Source organism: Dasypus novemcinctus, chromosome 7 (assembly GCF_030445035.2).
Source record: "Dasypus novemcinctus isolate mDasNov1 chromosome 7, mDasNov1.1.hap2, whole genome shotgun sequence".
NCBI lineage: Eukaryota > Metazoa > Chordata > Mammalia > Cingulata > Dasypodidae > Dasypus > Dasypus novemcinctus.
Window position 1 is genome coordinate 20,148,459 of NC_080679.1, and position 18,663 is coordinate 20,167,121.

The 18,663-nt window shown below is 37.2% G+C and overlaps 1 protein-coding gene across 1 annotated transcript; it reads left to right on the top strand.

Moving 5' to 3' along the window:
• Positions 1-442: 442 nt before the first annotated feature.
• Positions 443-5,954, top strand: SCG2 (secretogranin II). The gene is made up of 2 exons (XM_004453112.3): positions 443-654; positions 3,606-5,954. Exon 2 carries the CDS (start codon positions 3,620-3,622, stop codon positions 5,465-5,467), a length of 1,848 nt encoding a protein of 615 aa, XP_004453169.1. The 5' UTR covers positions 443-654; positions 3,606-3,619; the 3' UTR covers positions 5,468-5,954.
• Positions 5,955-18,663: the final 12,709 nt, after the last annotated feature.

An 18,663-nucleotide genomic window follows, 5' to 3' on the forward strand; every position in this document is an offset into this window, starting at 1 on the left:
AGACAACTCTCAGTTTTATTAAAATAAAATATTTTTCAGAATTTGCTTGTGGTCATGATATGAAATATGGGTTTTCATATTCATAATGTGTCTTCACGTTCATCCTAGAATATACCAGGGAATAATATATGTAATTTGTTTGCAGGCAATGAAGAAAAATAAAATCCTTGTCTATAAAACTTTCTTATCCCAATGACAACGACAGCAAAAACAATAATAACAAAAGGAACTCTTATAACAAGATACTAGAACAAGGATGAAATTTCTTGCAATTAGTAATGTCTGTCTGACAGATTTCTTTCTCACTAAAGGAAATTGCGCAATGCATTTTACCTCAAGCCTCAAAGATTTTGATAGAAAAGAAAACCTGCAGTTTTCGCCACGAAAAGACAGGTGGCGTAAGCATGCAAGATATTTACAAAATATATATAAATAAATATATAAAGTGATTATTTTTTCTTGGGTTCTTTGACAAAGCTCGCTCTTGCTCGGGTTTGTGGCCGAGTCCGGTGACGTCAGTGTGGCAGTGCGGAGTCAGGCGCGGCGGCTCCCTATAAACCGAGGAGCTGTCCGGGTGCTGAAACGGCCCGAGACGCTCACCCGGCGGACCGGGAAGACCATGCTGTGGACCTGCTCTGCCATCTAAAAAAAGAGGTAAGGCTGTTTTTCTCTTCGATTTATTGGAAAGTTTTAAATTCCATGTTCTTCCCTTAATTCTGAGAAGCAAAAGATCGTTCTGGCATGCTAATATCTATGGAATAACTGAATAGCAACCTGCTGCTCATCAGCCAATTTAAGAACACTGTATATATATGATTGAATCTATAATTTGTACCACTTGCTGTTGGATATTTATTAAAAAGAATGCTATTTGAAGAAGAGTGAAAAATTTAATTATTTTAGTGTCAATGCACATAACAATGTGAAGTTAACAAAGACTGATATTTTGTTTCTTTCCTTAATTTTATTGTTTCTTCCCATAAGAATCAGATACAAAGCCAGGAATATAATTTATATGCTTAATAATCTTATCAGCAGTTTTGAATGACTCAAAGGTTGTTAAGCATGTTAGTCATAGAGGCAACCAATTTTGGAATTAGTTTTTTCTTTGATATTTCCCTTACAAGATCTCCAAATTAAGCAACTATATAATTTTTTTTTTTTGAATTGGTACACTCTGAAAAAGGTTTGCATTATTATTTCCTGATTTTGGGCCTAAGAAAGTATTTAGAATGATCCTAAATGTAGGTTTATTACTATTTCCAGAGTGAATTGTCATTATTTTGGGTTATACTTTGGATATGACCATAAATTAGAGAAATGATCATTTTGAATACATTGATGAAAATATTCATAACTGTGTAACAATCATTTTTATTATGATGATTTGATTGAAAGAGTTGTCCAGTCTTTTGCTCAAAATTTTGAGTGAGACCAGTATTTCTTTTCTGTTTCTCCCAACTAGTTGGATCTAATCAGATATATCTGTCTGCATTTTTCAATGCTCCAGGCTAATGTCAACAGAAATGATATTTTAATTGAAGTGGATTTAATAATAGCTATGAAGGGAGAAACTATGTTCTAGTTATTTGAGTTTGAGAAAATTAAATTTGAAATAAAATCCAATGGACGCTATTGGAGCTGTCAAAACCATCTTTACCACTTAAAGAGCTGATACCTGGAAAACAAATCTCTTGAGTCATATTCAAATGATGTAACTATGTCATCCAAACTGAACGTGAATAAATGACCCAAGAGGTAGCACTTGTTAGACTGTGGTTTAAAGGATCTGCATTCTGCTTCAACTCTCCAGGAAAGCCCAACTCTCAGATAGTGATTTTAAAGACAAGCACATAACCCCTTTTTAAAGAATACTGCAGGATAATGGTTTCAAAGAAAACAAGTTCAAAAAGGTTTTTAAAATTGCATTTTAAATATCAAATGTTGAATATTGATTTCCAAAGATAAAGTAATCCTGTAGTAATATGAAGAATATTGTTTAATTGCTTTAATTTAAACAAAATATTTATAAATAAAATTGCTTACAGTAAATATTTCAGAAGTATTTTCCTTACGGCCTTTAGAGTTTTTCTTTCAGTAAATTAAGTATTCTAAACAATGGGAATCATTTAAATAAATGTCTCCTTGTAAAAAATTTTAAAACCAGAAACATTAATTAATTGCCAATGTCTATTGAACAATGATATTTTCTAAATTGATGTCTTGACTAACAGAAAATTGTACCCATAGAGCTTATCTTACTTATCACAAAAGCATGATCCAGTAATGATATCATGATGAAACTTGGAAATTTCTTTTACATTCATTTCACTTGCAAAAATTGGAATAAAATAATTTTCAACATTAGCAATGTCAGATGTAGAAATGTAAAAATCTAATCTCCTTGTTAATTCATATGTGAGGTTATAAAGCATTGAAGAAAACAATGAATGAAGATTTTTAAGTAGGAAGAATTTAACACATCATCTGTGTTTATCTAATTTGGGAGTTACATAGTGGTTATTTTAAGATTTTCTAACAGTATGAGTCATTTAAGATTTCACAGGTCTATACCAAAATAGACGCAGACATAAGACAAGCTGGGTCTGAACACTCACAAGTTCAGAAATAGACTAGCTAAGAAAACTTATGTTCTCTCTACAGCATCTGTTATTATTTACTATACAACCTTGAGAGCTGAAGGAAAATATAACCACAAATGCATTTTGCAAAAATATCACAATAAAAGTATTAGAATTAATATAGAGCACAGGGATTTTAAAGCACTTTTAATTTATTATTTAATATGTTTTCATGGAAAGAAGTTTCATAGATTTATCCTAGCTGGGACCAAAAGAGAACCATTATTGGAGGTTATTATGGTACAGATCTTTTAGAATTGATAGTTGGATTTGGTGTTAGAATGAGAACAAGTTATTTCTGAAAAAAAATGTATGTGAATGGGACTCACCTACAAGCTAATTCATTATTATTGACACTGCATCATAATATAACATGCTGCATCAACTCATAATATGCAATAGTGTCCCTGATGCTATGTTTCTATGACAAAATTACATGGAAATTTTAGGAAATAAACCACGTATTTTTGATACAACATTAGGGAAATAGTTGTGTGTGTGTGCAGGCATGTTTTAAATTAAGCCAACCAATTATTTTGCCAATAACTTCAATAGAAATGTTATACAAAGAAAAAAAATTTTTAATGTTATACAAAATAACTAAAACTCATCTTGAAAAATCCTCCGTATATTTTTAAACAGATACAATGTAATAAAATAAACTGCAAGGTTTTTATGTGAAAATAAAATTTGAAAAACTTCATGTCAATGTTTTTGTTATAGTTTTAACCAAGAGAATGATATGCAAGTTTAATGCAAATGTGTGACAATTTTGCTAAAGATTCTTCTGGTTAACTTTCAGCAATCATGTAGAAATATGTATGGCTTCTAAAAAGAGGTATCTGAAGTTTAATGTGAAATAATCTTTGCTATTTTTCCCCCTCAATGGTCCACAATTTCCTTCTTCTACAATATTTTCTAGTCTATTTCATTTGTGGTAACTCATCTTTTCTATGTTTTAAGGAAATCCTTCAAACATGGCAGAAGCTAAGACCCACCAGCTGGGAGCAGCCTTGTCTCTCATCCCTTTCATTTTCCTCATCTCCTGTGCCAAAGCCGCTTCATTTCAACGTAATCAGCTGCTTCAGAAGGAACCAGACCTCAGATCGGAAAATGTCCAAAGGTTCCCAAGTCCTGAAATGATCAGGGCTTTGGAGTACATAGAAAAGCTCCGACAACAAGCTCACAAAGATGAGAGCAGCCCAGACTATAATCCCTACCAAAGTGTCTCTGTTCCCCTTCAGCAAAAAGAAAATGGTGATGAAAGTCACTTGCCAGAAAGCTCAAGGGATTCCCTGAGTGAAGATGAGTGGATGAGGATAATTCTTGAAGCTTTAAGACAAGCTGAAAATGAGCCTCAGTCTACACCAAAAGAAAACAAGCCCTATGCCTTGAATCCAGAAAAGAACTTTCCAGTGGACATGCCTGATGATTATGAAGCTCAACAGTGGCCGGAGAGAAAGCTGAAGCACATGCGATTTCCCCCTATGTATGAAGAGAATTCCAGGGATAATCCCTTTAAGCGTACAAATGAAATAGTGGAGGAACAATATACTCCTCAAAGCCTTGCTACCCTGGAATCTGTCTTTCAAGAGCTGGGGAAACTGACAGGACCAAACAACCAGAAGCGTGCAAGGGTTGAAGATGAGCAAAAACTTTATACAGATGATGAAGATGATATCTACAAGGCCAATAACATTGCCTATGAAGATGTGGTAGGGGGAGAAGATTGGAACCCAGTGGAGGAGAAAATAGAGAGTCAAACCCAGGAAGAAGTGAGAGACAGCAAGGAGAATATAGAAAAAAATGAACAAATCAATGATGAGATGAAGCGTTCAGGGCAGCTGGTTGGGCAGGATGAAGATCTCCAGAAAGAAAGTAAAGACCAACTCTCAGATGATGTCTCCAGAGTAATTGCTTATTTGAAAAGGTTAGTGAATGCTGCAGCAAGTGGGAGGTCACAGAATGGGCAAAATGGGGAAAGGGCAATGAGACTTTTTGAGAAACCACTTGATTCTCAGTCTATTTATCAGTTGATTGAAATCTCAAGAAATTTACAGATACCCCCTGAAGACTTAATTGACATGCTCAAAGCCGGCGAGAAGCCAAGTGGATCAGTAGAACCTGAGCAGGAGCTGGACCTTCCAGGTGACCTAGATGACATCTCAGAGGTTGACACGAACCACCCAGACCTGTATCAAAACAAGATGCTCTCTAAGAATGGCTACCCCAAAACATCTGGCCGTGCAATGACAGAGGCCCTCCCTGAAGGGCTCAGTGTTGAAGACATTTTAAATCTTTTGGGGATGGAGAGTGTAGCCAATCAGAAGTTTCCATATTTCTCTAATCAATATAACCAAGAGAAGTTTCTGCCGAGGCCTCCATATGGCCCTGGAAGATCTAGAGCAAACCAGCTTCCTACAACTGCCTGGATGCCAGACATGGAAAGACAGATGGCATATGAAAACCTGAATGACAAGGATCAAGAATTAGGAGAGTACTTGGCCAGAATGTTAGTTAAGTATCCTGAGATTATTAATTCCAACCCAATGACGCGTGTTCCCAATCCAGGTTCATCTGAAGATGAAGTACAGGAAGAGGACCAAATTGAGCAGGCCATCAAAGAGCATTTGAATCAAGGCAGCTCTCAAGAAACTGACAAACTGGCCTCGGTAAGCAAAAAGCTCCCACTGAAGAATGGTGATACTCCAAACAGGCAGTACTTCGATGAAGATCTGTTAATGAAAGTGCTGGAATACCTCAACCAAGAAAAAGCAGAAAAGGGAAGAGAGCATATTGCTAAGAGAGCAATGGAAAATATGTAAGCAGCTTTCATTAATTGTCCTAGCTTTCCTCCTCCCACTCCAAACAACCCCCAACTTATCTCTTTATTGTGTTGACTTCTTTCTGGTTTACATTGTAATATCTTTAAATGATGTACAGGCAGACGGATCCAGGTCCCTGGGGAGTCTGCTTCACTTACTCTGAGCTCTTCTCTTGTGTATGGATTTGTGTAAATGTTGACTTCTGGATAAAAAAAATTACTCATATACCTTATTCCAAGAGAGAAACCTATGGTAGTATTTAATAGTGTATCTAATGGCTGTGGCATTGTTGATGTTCACATATGGTAAAGAGTATTTGATAACTCTCTTGAAAGTTTTTAATATTTATTGAATTATTTTGTTACTGTCTTTAGTGTTTTGTGGAGTACTGAGCAAAAAATAAAGCATCATAATTATATAGTTTTATTTATAAGGCCTTTTCTATTGTGTGTTTTATTGTTAATTAATAAATGTTATTTCTGGACAACTTTGGACTCTTCACTATGAAAAAAATAGTAGCAGTGACTATGGAGTAAGCAGTATGGAGCCAAAAGAGAAAAACTGTTACCTACCACAGTCAATCCAGGTAAGAAATAATGAATTTTAAGTATGTGTTCATGCTATAGGCTCATAGAAAGCAACACCCTGTGACATACCACTACTTAATGCCTGCCAATGTTTTCTCATATATATGATTTATGGAACACACCTTTGGTATATTATTTATACCTTTTACACTTGATTTATATAAATAAAAAAGAGCTCAGTTCCCTACACCCATAGCCAGCCTTTTAAGAAAAGCTTTGTATGGGACAATCTGGAGAGACTCCAGACTTGGAACCAATCTGCCTATTCCCAGCTTATCCTGGGTCCCAGCAGACAGAGCTACTGTGTCTTTTGTAGACTGGAGATGGGGCTAGAGGACCCCAAACTGACTGTTAGTTAGTGAATGGGCAAAACCACAGTGGGAAGAAGCTGCCCTTTCTCCTTCCCTAGTGCTAGAGGGAATCCTGAGCGGGCTAGGCAGTGCATAATTATTGCAATGTGCATTATTGCCGGGGAGGATGTCATCAGTATGCTAAAATGTAACTGGGAATCAACAACAAAAAAGACAACGACAGAAACAGCAGCAAGAAAATGTATGCAACAAAACAATAACGGTAATACCAAATAAACAAGAAAATAATAGCTATTATTTATGAAGTGTTTACTGAGCAACAGGCACTATGGTAAGCACTTTGCTTACTTGAAGTCATTTAGTTCACTCTATATGTAAAGGAGGCTCTTATTATGCCTGTTTACATCAGAGAAAACAAACCTTAGAAGGATTAACTTTCCTAAGTCCCCTCAGCATTATAAACTGTCAAAGCCTGCGCTCTTAACCACTCCCTGCGAAGGGTCTTTCTAGCTGAGGTATGGGACAATAGCGGGCGGGATGCTGGGACATGCAAGAGGTCTCAGTAGGGGCCAAAGTGTGTGTGTGTGTTGGGGGAGTGGGATCCCTGAACTGTCAGAAGGAAGTGGGAATGCCTGCTTGCTTTAGGGAAAACACTGAAGACAGGTTTTCTTCACAATTTGTCAAGATTCTGTTCTGTTCCTTTATCACACACCTTTGTGCAATTCTAATATTTGGAGGTGGAAGGAGTCTCAGAGGTGATTATCCTACAGTGTTTTTAATAGGTGATTTTGACTGAATACTTTTAAGAAAGGGAACTACTACCTCACAGGGATTACTCTGAATTGAACATTAAGGGTTGCATATTCTGGAGCAGGGGCTTTCCCAGAGGTTGTCACTGTTAACTCTTCCTCTACCCCTCTGAAATAAAAGTTACTTGTACCTTTGAACTCAGAGAGGCAAAACCAACTCCCAAGAATCATATCGCTGCTTAGCAACACACATTAACTGTAACTATTAGACGTGTGTCCTTCCAAGTGGGTCTGCCGCTTTATCATGATGGAGCCAGATATATCCCAGAAACAAACTGGGGTTTCTACAAGTGGAGAAATTCAGGAAATTTGTAAAACTTAAAGTGTTGGGTGGATATTTATATGCCATACATTGAAGATGTCCACATAGATCTTCTACCCTTTGCATATTTTCTTCAGTTTTCTGTATCATACAGCAAGCCATTCCACAGATCTTAAGCCAACCAAGTGACTATTTTCCAAGCTAGTGCTAAGCAAAAATGAGAACTAGGGACACGCATCTCAACCCAATGAAAACAAGCCCTTGGTGAGTTGTTTAAGTCAATATTCTATCTACGAGGTTAGGGAATGAGAGCAAATTAGCTGACATGACAAAACTGATGAGGGGCCAGGCTAGAATCTACCCCCAGATCAGTGGGACACCAAATCCTGGTCTCTTTCTGCTACACCATGCTGCTTTTTTCTTAAAGTCTCAGTTGGGTTTGAAATTTCATGTTCTCTAGTAGTGACATTTCAGACATGAGTATTAGCAGGTGGGGAGATAATTTAATTTGGGATATATACTCTGTGTCTGGCTTCCTTCAGACATCAGTCAGCAAGCATGTTTGCCTTTTTGAATATCATATCTTCAGCTATTGAGTCATCAGATTTATTTCTGACCCAAGTATTGTTTTTTTATACATGTTTTAGCAGATTGTTCTGTATCATAAGAAATAAATCCCTACGTACCATTCAAATTAGTGGATAACAAATTATTCAGGATTAGGGCAACACTGCCCCTCTCCTTGCCCAGAGGCCTCCTTCAGCAGAAGTCGGGGGTAACTTGGCTCTCCAAACCGATTCCCTTTGCAGGCTACTTCTGGCAGAGCAAAGAAACTGTTTGTACAATAAAACTGCACCTCTTTCAGGAGCCCATGCTTCTACCAACCAGGAAAAAAGTAAATGAGCTGGAATGCAAAATGCAGCATTTATTTGGTGTCTTAAAATTTCAATTCAATACAACTGAATTTGTACTCAGATTCAGGTAGTGACTCAAAGTGTGACCCCTGTAGAAGCAGTTAAACAAGGGTGTTTAAGGGGAAAAGTGGAAGAAGGGGGGGAAAGGAGAAAGAGGAGTAAGTTATGGGATTTAAAAAAAATAAGTTTTGTTTTCCCAGAAAAGGAGGTTTTTCCTATAAGTTTTTGTTTTCTTTATGATAGTGGTGTTGATGGTGGCATCAATGGTGGTGTAAGGGCCATTCCGTATGCAAAGTTCTCTTAATTCATCTTACGTCTCTTAGCCTGTTACTTTATTTTGCTTTATTTCTTTTCACACCTCTGACCGAAGAAGTCATGTAGGAAGCCAGCATTCTGTATGTGATTGGCAAACCTAAACCACACACCAACCTTTTTTTTTAAAGATTTATTTTTTATTTATTTCTCTCCCCTTTCCCCCCATCCCAGTTGTCTGTTCTCTGTGTCCATTTGCTGCATGTTCTTCTTTTTGTCTGCTTCTGCTGTTGTCAACGGCATGGGAATCTATGTCTCTTTTTGTTGTGTCATCTTGTTGCGTAAGCTCTCCGTGTGTGCGGCACCATTCCTGGAAAGGCTGCACTTTCGTTCACACTGGGCGGCTCTCCTTACGGGGTGCACTGCTTGCGCGTGGGGCTCCCCTATGCGGGGGCACCCCTGCGTGGCAGGGCACTCCTTGCGCGCATCAGCACTGCACATGGGCCAGCTCCACACGGGTCAAGGAGGCCCGGGGTTTGAATTGCGGACCCCCCATGTGGTAGACGGATGCCCTAACCACTGGGACAAATCCGCTTCCCCATACCAACATTTATGTCTTAATACTCAGCAGTCTCGCCACCTGTGATGGTTAGGCTATTGTGTCAACTCATCCAGGTAATTGTACCCAGTTGTGTGGTCAAACAAGCACTGGGCTAACTGTGATACAAGGGCATTTATGGACTTTAGTCACCATTGACTTAACTGCAGGGGTAAATCATAGATAGCTGATTACAATTATATCAATCAGGGAGATTATCATCAGCAATGAGTGATGCTTTATCCAATCAGTCGAATGCCTTAAAAGGGGAAGTGATTCCAGCATTGAGTGAGAATTTCCCAACTCATCTTTGGACAGCCAGCATCTCCCAGAATTCATCAAGAACCTTCACTGGACTTTCATGGGAGCCCCTGGTTGCAACCTGCCTGTGGAACCTGGACTTGTGCATCCGCACAGTCACGTGAGAGACTCTTACAAAATCACATACTATTGACAGATATCCCTTGTTGATTCTGTTTCCCTAGAGAACCATGACTAATACTCCACCCAACTACCTAGGATACCATTAAGACTAACCTGTTTTATAACAAGACTTCCAACCACCCCTCATCTTCCACACCCAAATCCCTCTATAGTTTGTATATCATTTTTTGACCCCAATTCCTACTCTTTTCCTTTCTATAATTGTTGGAGATTTGGACCCAAAGGGTATTGGGAATGAAAGAAAGAGAGAAGGGAGAAGGAAACAAAGAGAAGGAAAGAGTGAGAGAAAAAGAACAAGAGAGCTGGGATCAGGGGGTCTGTGAGTAATAACTCCTCAGACAACTTTATTGTTTACAAGGGGTTCTCTATAGACCCCAGCATACGTGACAACAAGCAGGAACACGTAGCCTACATGACATCAAGCAGCATGCAGTTAACTATCAGCATTACCTATAGTTTAAAGAATTTTAAAAAATCTTATCTCAAGGTACAAAGTCTAAGAGTTCTATTTACTACAAAAGATATGTGCTCATCTAGTCTTTCAACTTTTAACAGCTTCGTCCCATTTGCTGGGAACTCTTAATTACTGCATTCCTTAGATTGTAAGCATAGCCATGGAGACAGCATTAGTATGGAGACAGCACGTCTCTCCTTGTGAGGCCACTGTACCTCAGTTTCCAGCATATAATCTTTTTCATTTATACTTTTTGACACTCAAGGATAGCCATCAACAACCGTCTTCTGTGAACATTCTCATCATCTTTCTCTAAGGGCAACCTACCTCTCTTCTGAGGTTGCTGCTTCCCCTATAGTCCTCTTCCTTAGTTCCTTGTGCTGCTTACAGTCCATTTGTATTCCCTTTTCCTTATAAATTCCAACTTTGAATCTCATGCCATCATCCATTACCTACCTATTAACTTCACTATTGCTGGGGCAGCTCATCTGCTGCCCCAGGTCACTGCTCCTCATCCATCAAAAACAATAGCTCCTGCTGCTCTTGTCTTCATACTTGCTGATATCAGTTCTATAAGATGATCTTTCTGATACCATTCACTCACATGGTCATGCCCTCGATCTTTCCTTTACTAATAGCAGCTACTTATCCTAGATCTCCATTCCAAACATCTAACTCTAACATCCAACTTCTATATTTCCAGAGTATTCCCTCTGGTACCCCAGTGGCAATAATACCTCCACCACCCCAAAAATGTAACTATATGCCCTACCATTTTTCAAGTCTCTTTCATCTTCTTGATTTCTTACCACCCACATGGTCAAGCATAAATTCCTATTTTCACCTAGATGAAACTTAAATGACTAATATTAATAGTTAATCATCATAATCACTCACTTGTGAACATTTTCAACTCTCTTCCCTCTCTCATATTTCATTGTGATCTCTATTCTATACAACAACTCTAGATAAGTCAAATTCTCTTCCTATGCTGACCTTCTGTGTACTTGCTTATCCAAATTCTTCCCTCCCTTTCTTGAGTTCTTTTCTGTCATGCTTTTGCTTCCACCACCCTACAGAAATGGTCCTTGTCAAGATCAACAATGAAGTGCATCTGGCCAAATCCAAAGATTAATTCTAAGTCCTCCTCTTATTTGGCTTGGCAGCATTTGACAATGTCATCAACTTTTTACCTTTAACCACTTTTTTTGCTTGGTTTACAGGCCACTACACATACCTGATTCTCCTTCTACCATAGGGTTCACTCTTTCTCAGTCTTCCTTGCTGGTCCCATTTTATCTCCTTGTCCCTTAGACACTGAAGAACAGAGTCCAAACATTGTACCTCTTCTCTTTTTTTTTTAGTTTTACAAACACTCCCCCTTTCCTGCTCCTCTCTGCCCCCTCAACAATAACCTCTAATCTGCTTTTTGTCTGCAAATTGTTATTCTAGTCATCTAAGTGACTTATAATTTATGTCCTGTGTCTTGCTTATTTCACTGCACATAATAATGCTTTCAAGATTCTTCTATGTTGCAGCATGTCTCATCATAATTTCATTTTTTCTTATGGCCAGATAATATTCCATTTGTGTATGTACCACATTTTGTTTATCCATTCATTTGGTGATGGACATTTGGGTTGTTTCCAGTTTTTGGCTATTATAAATAATGCTGCTATGAACATCGGTGTACAAGAATCTATTTGTGACACTATTTCAATTTATTTGAGTATGTGCCTAGAAGGGATTGCCCAGTCAAATGGGAATTCTATCTTTAATTTTTTGAGGAACTGCCACATTACTTTTCATAGTGACTATACCATTTTCATTCCCACCAACAATGCATTAGACTTTCAATTTCTCTGCATCCTCTTACTTATTTTCTTTCTTTCTTTAAGAAAAAACAAAACAAAACACAAAACCGTCTTTGAAATGGTATCTCAATGTGGTTTCATTTTAATTTATTGAAGTATATCACTCATATATAAACATACATAAACTATAGGTGTATAGTAAAAGTTTTAAATTACAAAACAAACATACATAACATCATACAGGGTCTCGTACATCAGCCCACCACCAACACCTTGCACTGTTGTGAGATATTTGTTATGGTTATGAAAGAATATCATCAAAATCTTACTACTAACTATAGTCCATATCTCATATTTGGTGTATCCCCCCCCAATCCATTCTATTATTACTTTTTAAAATATGTTCTTATTAAAGAAGCTTTAAACTTACAAAAAAATCATGCTCATGTGCAGAATTCCCATACAACACCCCTCCATCAACACATCACACCATTGTGGAATATTTGTTATAGATTGTGAGGTAATATCATCAGACTATTACCATTTACCATGGTCCATAGAGTACATTTGGCACACGTTTTCCATACTCCCCCATTATAAACACAGTATATCTTTGGCATAGATGCATGAATATTAGAGTATTGTTGTTAACCACAGTCCATAGGTCACTCCAGTTGTCTTTTTCCCATTCTTCTCCATATTCTACCACCCTGCAATAGTGACATACATCTGCTCTAACTCATAAGGGACACTACTGCAGCCATACCATCAACCACAATTCTCACCCCCCTGTGGGTTTACTGTGTTATTCAGTCTCTAGATTACTCTCTAGCTTTCTTTCAACTGACATTTACATCCCCAGACAAACCTTTCCAGCCACATTCCCCTTTATAAACCAGCTGTTACTCACCATAATGTGTTACCATCTGCTCCTTTTCCCTTCTCTTCTCCTTCTGGAACACCCGTGTGTACATTTGCACATCTTTTAGTGTTTTGTTCCCTGGACCTTGTTCAATTTTTCCCATTCTTTTCTCCATCTGTTCTTTTGTGTGTTTGCTTTTGGAGGCCATGTCTTTAAGCTCACCAGTCCTTTCTTCTGCCTCCTCAAATTTGCTATTATATGACTCCAATGTATGTTTAATTTCATTTATTGTGCCTTACACTCCCAATCTGCTATTTTTCTATGTATGTTTTAAAATTCTTCTTTGTGTTCATCTATTATCTTCTTTATATCCTTAATCTCTTTAGCCATTTCCTTAAGGAGATTTGTTTGAATATCTGTGATTAGCTGTCTCAACTCCTTTATGTCATCTAGAGGCTTATCTTATTCCTTTAACTGGGCCGTGTCTTCCTGTTTCTTGATATGGATTGTAGTTTTTGTTGGTGTCTTAGCATTTGGTTTACTAGAGTATTTATTATGGGTGCAGTTTCTCTCTTTAGTTTAGGACTTTCTTGCTCTCTCTCCATTGCTGGCTGTGTAGTAGGAGCAGAGGATATAGTTGGTGCTGTAAACTGTGGAGGCTCAAGCTGCCGTAGCATGGAGTGCATTGCTCACATATCTTCTCAACAGATGGGCAGTCTCCTCCTTTCATTCTTTCATGGATGTTGCAGGATGCTCTTCTGATCTCTTAGATCCCCCAAACAGGTGCTTTAGATAGCTCTGGGTGATTACTATCTACCGTATAGCACAAGCTGACTCTAGAAGCTCCTTACTCTGCTGCTATCTTGCTAGTTTTCCTCAATGTGGTTTTAATTTTTATTTCCCTAATGACTAATGATGTTGAGCATCTTTTCATACATATATTGGTCATTTGTGTATCTTCTTTGGAGAAATATCTCTTCTAGTATTTTGCCCATTTTTTAATTGAGTTGTTTGCTTTGTGTTGTTGAGTTGTAAGATTTAAAAAAATATATTCTGGATATTAAGCACTTATTTATACAATATACTTAAACTATTTTCTCCCATTCTGTAGGTTGTCTTTTCACTTTCTTGATAATTTCCTTTGATACACAAAAGTTTTAAATTTTGAAGAAATAAAATTTACCTTTTTTTTTTTGTTGTTGTTGCTGTTGTTATTGTTGCTTATGCTTTTGGTATCATATCTAAGAATCCATTGCTGAATCCCAGGCTATAAAGATTTGCTAAGTTATAAGAGTTTATAGTTTTAGCTCTTATATTTAGGACCTTGATTCATTTTGAGTTGACTTTTTTATATAGTGTGAGATAGAGGTCTAACTTCATTATTCTGCATTTGGACAGCCAGTTCTCACAACACTATCTGTTAGAGATACTTTTCTTTCCCCATTGCATGTATGTAGCATCCTTATCAAAAATTAGTTGGCCATTGATGTGTGGTTCTATTTCTGGATTTCCAAATCTGTACCACTGATCTTTCTTTGTGCTAGCACCACATTGTTTTAATTACTATTGCTTTGTAATACAATTTGAAATTGGGAAATGCAAGTTCTCCAACCCTGTTGTTTTTTTTTCAAGATTGTTTTCGCTATTCAGGGCCCCATTCTCTTTTTTATTCACACTCTTTTCTTAGTTATCCCATTCAGGGATGATGGCTTTTTGCCACCAGCTATTAGCTGAAAATGCCCAAATCTACATGTCCAGCACAGAACTTTTCCCTGAACTCTAGACTCATAAATCCAACTTTCTAGGTGATATCTTAGGATGTCCATAGGACATATCAAATGTAACATTTCCAAAATAGAACTCCTGATTTGTTTCTCTTGACAACAAAACCCTGCTCTTCACACAGACTTTTCTACTTGGCTGCTAAGACCAAAACCCATGTTTTTTCTTACTCCTTTCTTTATCTTATATCCCATTTATAAAGAGGCATCAAATTTTGTTGGCCCAATCTTCAAATATATCCACATTCTATTTTCTCATCACTTGCACTATTATCACTGTGCTTCAAACCACCATCCTATCTCAGTGGACTATTGGAATGTTCTTCTACTGGTTTTCCCTGATTCCACTCTTTCCTTCCAGTGTATGCTAAACCAGAAGACAGTACAATCTAACTATAACCTAGATCAGATGATACCAAAGAGTGAAAGCCAAAACTTTTGCCATGATCTGCAATGGACTACATGAGCTTCCTCTTACTACTTCTCTGAACTCCTTTTCTACAATACTATCCATTCTTTCCTCCTTTTAATTTTTATTGTTTTTAAGGAGATAAAACAACAACACCTAGGACCTTGTACATGGGAAGCAGGCACTCAACCACATCTGCTCACGATCTTCCCTCCTTTTTATTATTTTATTGTATTTTATTTTGTCTTTATTTATTTTTTTAATGTTACATTAAAAAAATATGAGGTCCCTATATACCCCTTCCCCTCACCCCACCTTCTCTCCTTTTTAGATACACTGACCTTCTCATCATTCTTTGAATATGTCAAACCTACTCCTACCTCAAGTTTTTGTATTTGCTGTTTCCTATTTGGGAATGTTCTTTGTCCCAATAACTGCATGATTTGCTTTCTCCTTCTTTCTAATATCGAATTCTCAGTGGGGCCTCTCTTTGCCTCTCTTTCTAAAATGTCCCCACACACATTTCCTATCAGAGCACTTACTTTATTTTTCTCCTTAGCACTCATTATATCTAATATATGAAGTTACAATTTTATCTAATTTATTGTCTATTCTTCCCAATAGAAAGTAATCTCTCTCTTTCTTAGTCACTGATACACTGTTCTTTAAGTACTGTTCCAGCCCCCTAGATCAGTAACTAGAACATAGAAAGTGCCCAGAAAATAATCGACCAAATGAATGAATGGAGAATGAGAGAAGGAAGGACAAAAAAAAAAAAGGAGAGAAAATTGAAAGAATGGAAATTGACTTTGTATCTAGCAAAGTAGAAGAAGATAAATCCTTGTTGAACAAGCAAACTTAATGGGGTGTCTTAATTTGCCAGGCTGCTATGACAAAAACCATACAATGTATTGTCCTGAGCAATAGGAATTTATTGTCTCAAAGTTTTGGAGGTTAGAATGTTTGCTTTCTCCTAAGGTTGATAGTGTCTGGTACTGGCTTGTCACAATCTTTGGGGTTTCTTGGCTTGAATCTCTTCTTTCAGTGCAGGATGATAGCCTTTCCTTTTTCTTCTGGGTTTCTGATGACTTACTGCTCCTGGCTCTTTCCTGTGGTTTTCTCTTTATAAGGCTTCCACTAATCCAGATGAAGGCCCACCCACATTCATTTGGGCCACACTTTAGTTAAAAATAACACCTTTGAAATGTCTTATTTACCATGGATTCATACTCACATGACATGGATTAAGATTAAGAACATGTCTAAATTGGGGTACATAATTTAAGATACCACAGGGAGAATCAATGTTATAATCTCATTAAATATTTGATAAGACTTATTTTAAATTTTCACAGAATGAAATTAATGGGGAAAATAAAATTATTCATCCTGATTTCAATATCCTTATTTATTAAGTCTTCTATCTTCGATCTTTTTCTAAAGCAAATACAGGAGCAACATTGGAACTCATATCATTATGGAAGCCCAGCCATAATTAGGTAATCCTCTTAGATGTTGTGGTTTTCTAGCTTTACAAAATTATAGTTATTTTATTAATATAGGTGAGAATTATAGTTATTTTGCCCCATAGAAGGAAAAGATTACTGTTATTATAAATGCTATGAAGATTAGTCACATGCTGATAAAGTTATGCCATTCCGGATATGTAGCTTCTATGGCTAACACTATTAATAATGCAACTCTTATTCCCGACAGTAGGAAGTCCTGTGGGTTTTGATCAAGGAACTTCTAAAGGTTGAAAAGATCCAGGGACTGAAAAGCTAGTGGAGTTTTCTTGGTGATTTTAAGACTTTTGATTTGGAACAAAGATGACAATTTGTCTGCAAGTGTTTAGACAGTATCTACTTTCTAGAGAGCTTATTACAGCAATCATCAGAGATTTTTTCTGGAGGACCAAAGCCACATGTGCATTTATATTTAATTTTCATATCATTTACATATGCCTACATCCACTCTGTTTTCTACTTTCAGGACATATTCAAGTAAACAATGTATTGTTGGTACCTTGAGTTTTGTTATTTCACAAGATTCTTTTTTCCTTGATGCCCTTTTATTAGATTATTGTTGACATTACTTATGGACGTTATAAAGGAACAGAGGCTGGAATAAGACTGGGAGAAGAAATTAAGCTATAAAGTCTATGCTAAGATATAATGTAATGCATCCTATTGTTCTGGCATGTTTTTATGTCGATATTTGTGCTTCCTTGCCTTTTGGACTTTTCCCTCCTTTATCTATTGTAACCATCCTGTTCATCCTTTAGGGCATAGCTCACTTCTGCCACCACCATTAAGATTTCACAAAATGCCCCTTCTCAGCTTTCACAGAGGTTTTCTTCTACCTTCATTGCAATATTTCTCTTTCTCTCGCTTTATAGTTAGTATTAGCTATGTTGTCCTATTTGACTTACTCATTAAATTATAAACCCTTTGATCCAGGGACCAGCCCTGAATATTCTCTTGGTATTCTCACCAATGCCACAAACTATGCCTCCTTCAGGTAAGCGGCTCAATATACATGTGTTGAATAAATGAGCAGATGTTGTCCATCACACCTTCTTCTTTGCTGTTTTGTGCGTCCCGGAGGCTGTGCATGTGCCTTCTATAACCTCAGCTCAATTTAATAGACATGAATGAAGATATGAATGAAGTGCTTATTATGCACTTGATATGGTCATCTGAGTGGCTCATTTACTTTGGTACTTTCAGATCATTTCAAATCTCAGAATTGTACCTTGGTTATTCTTTGAAGAGTATATAATCTCAGAGTAGGCTTAGTTTGAGTTTGACTCCTACCCCAGATTTCTCATACTGCATTCCCTTTTAACTGGTAATTATCTATTTCTGAGATCTAGAAACACTCAAGAACTTGCTGTTTTCAACAACGAATTCTTCACACATGTCTTACTGGATGAGATCAGACTACCATATAACAATATAGCCTTTCTAGTGTTAGCTGACATGTCAATTCCTGCATCACAGCTCAAAGCGCATTCAAATTTCAATTCCAGAAAGATATTAGACCAGATGCTTTGGAATATTGACTTGGAGAAGGGGCTTCCGTGATAATAAAAAAGACCTAGGAAAAGATCTTGGCTTTGCTACTTGGAAAGACACTTACTCTAGCAAGGTCTTAATGAGGGTTACATCGATCTTGCCGGGCTGTTGTAAGAATTTTTTGATAATGTGTGTGAAGCGAAGTGGCTTTATGGTGCTTGTAACAAAGTAAGTGCAGAATACAAGGTAGAATTGCCCAGTCAATTAATCAACACATTTAACTGACCATCTACAATGTGTAAATCCTTGCATACGCATTTTGTAGGGAGAGGGATATAAGGGATACATAATTTATTGCCACACAAATAGACCACACTGTGAAAGCACTTTTGCTCCATTAAAAACAGATTATTTCTCATTCTGCAGCTATATTGAGAAAGGGGTTTGTAATGGAACAGCAAGTTTAGATTCCATCTGTCATGGAACTTACCCGGGAATTCCAATTCATGGGAATTGGAAGGTTCAAAAGTCTGTGGATGATAAGGATCAATACTTTGGGTTTGTTTTAAGCTTAAAATCCCAATTCTTGTAAATGTTATTGTGTATGGGCTTGGGAAACTGAGGAAATCAAGTTCCAATTTAATATGATTGTCATTTCCACGTACTGCTCAAACTCAGCTAT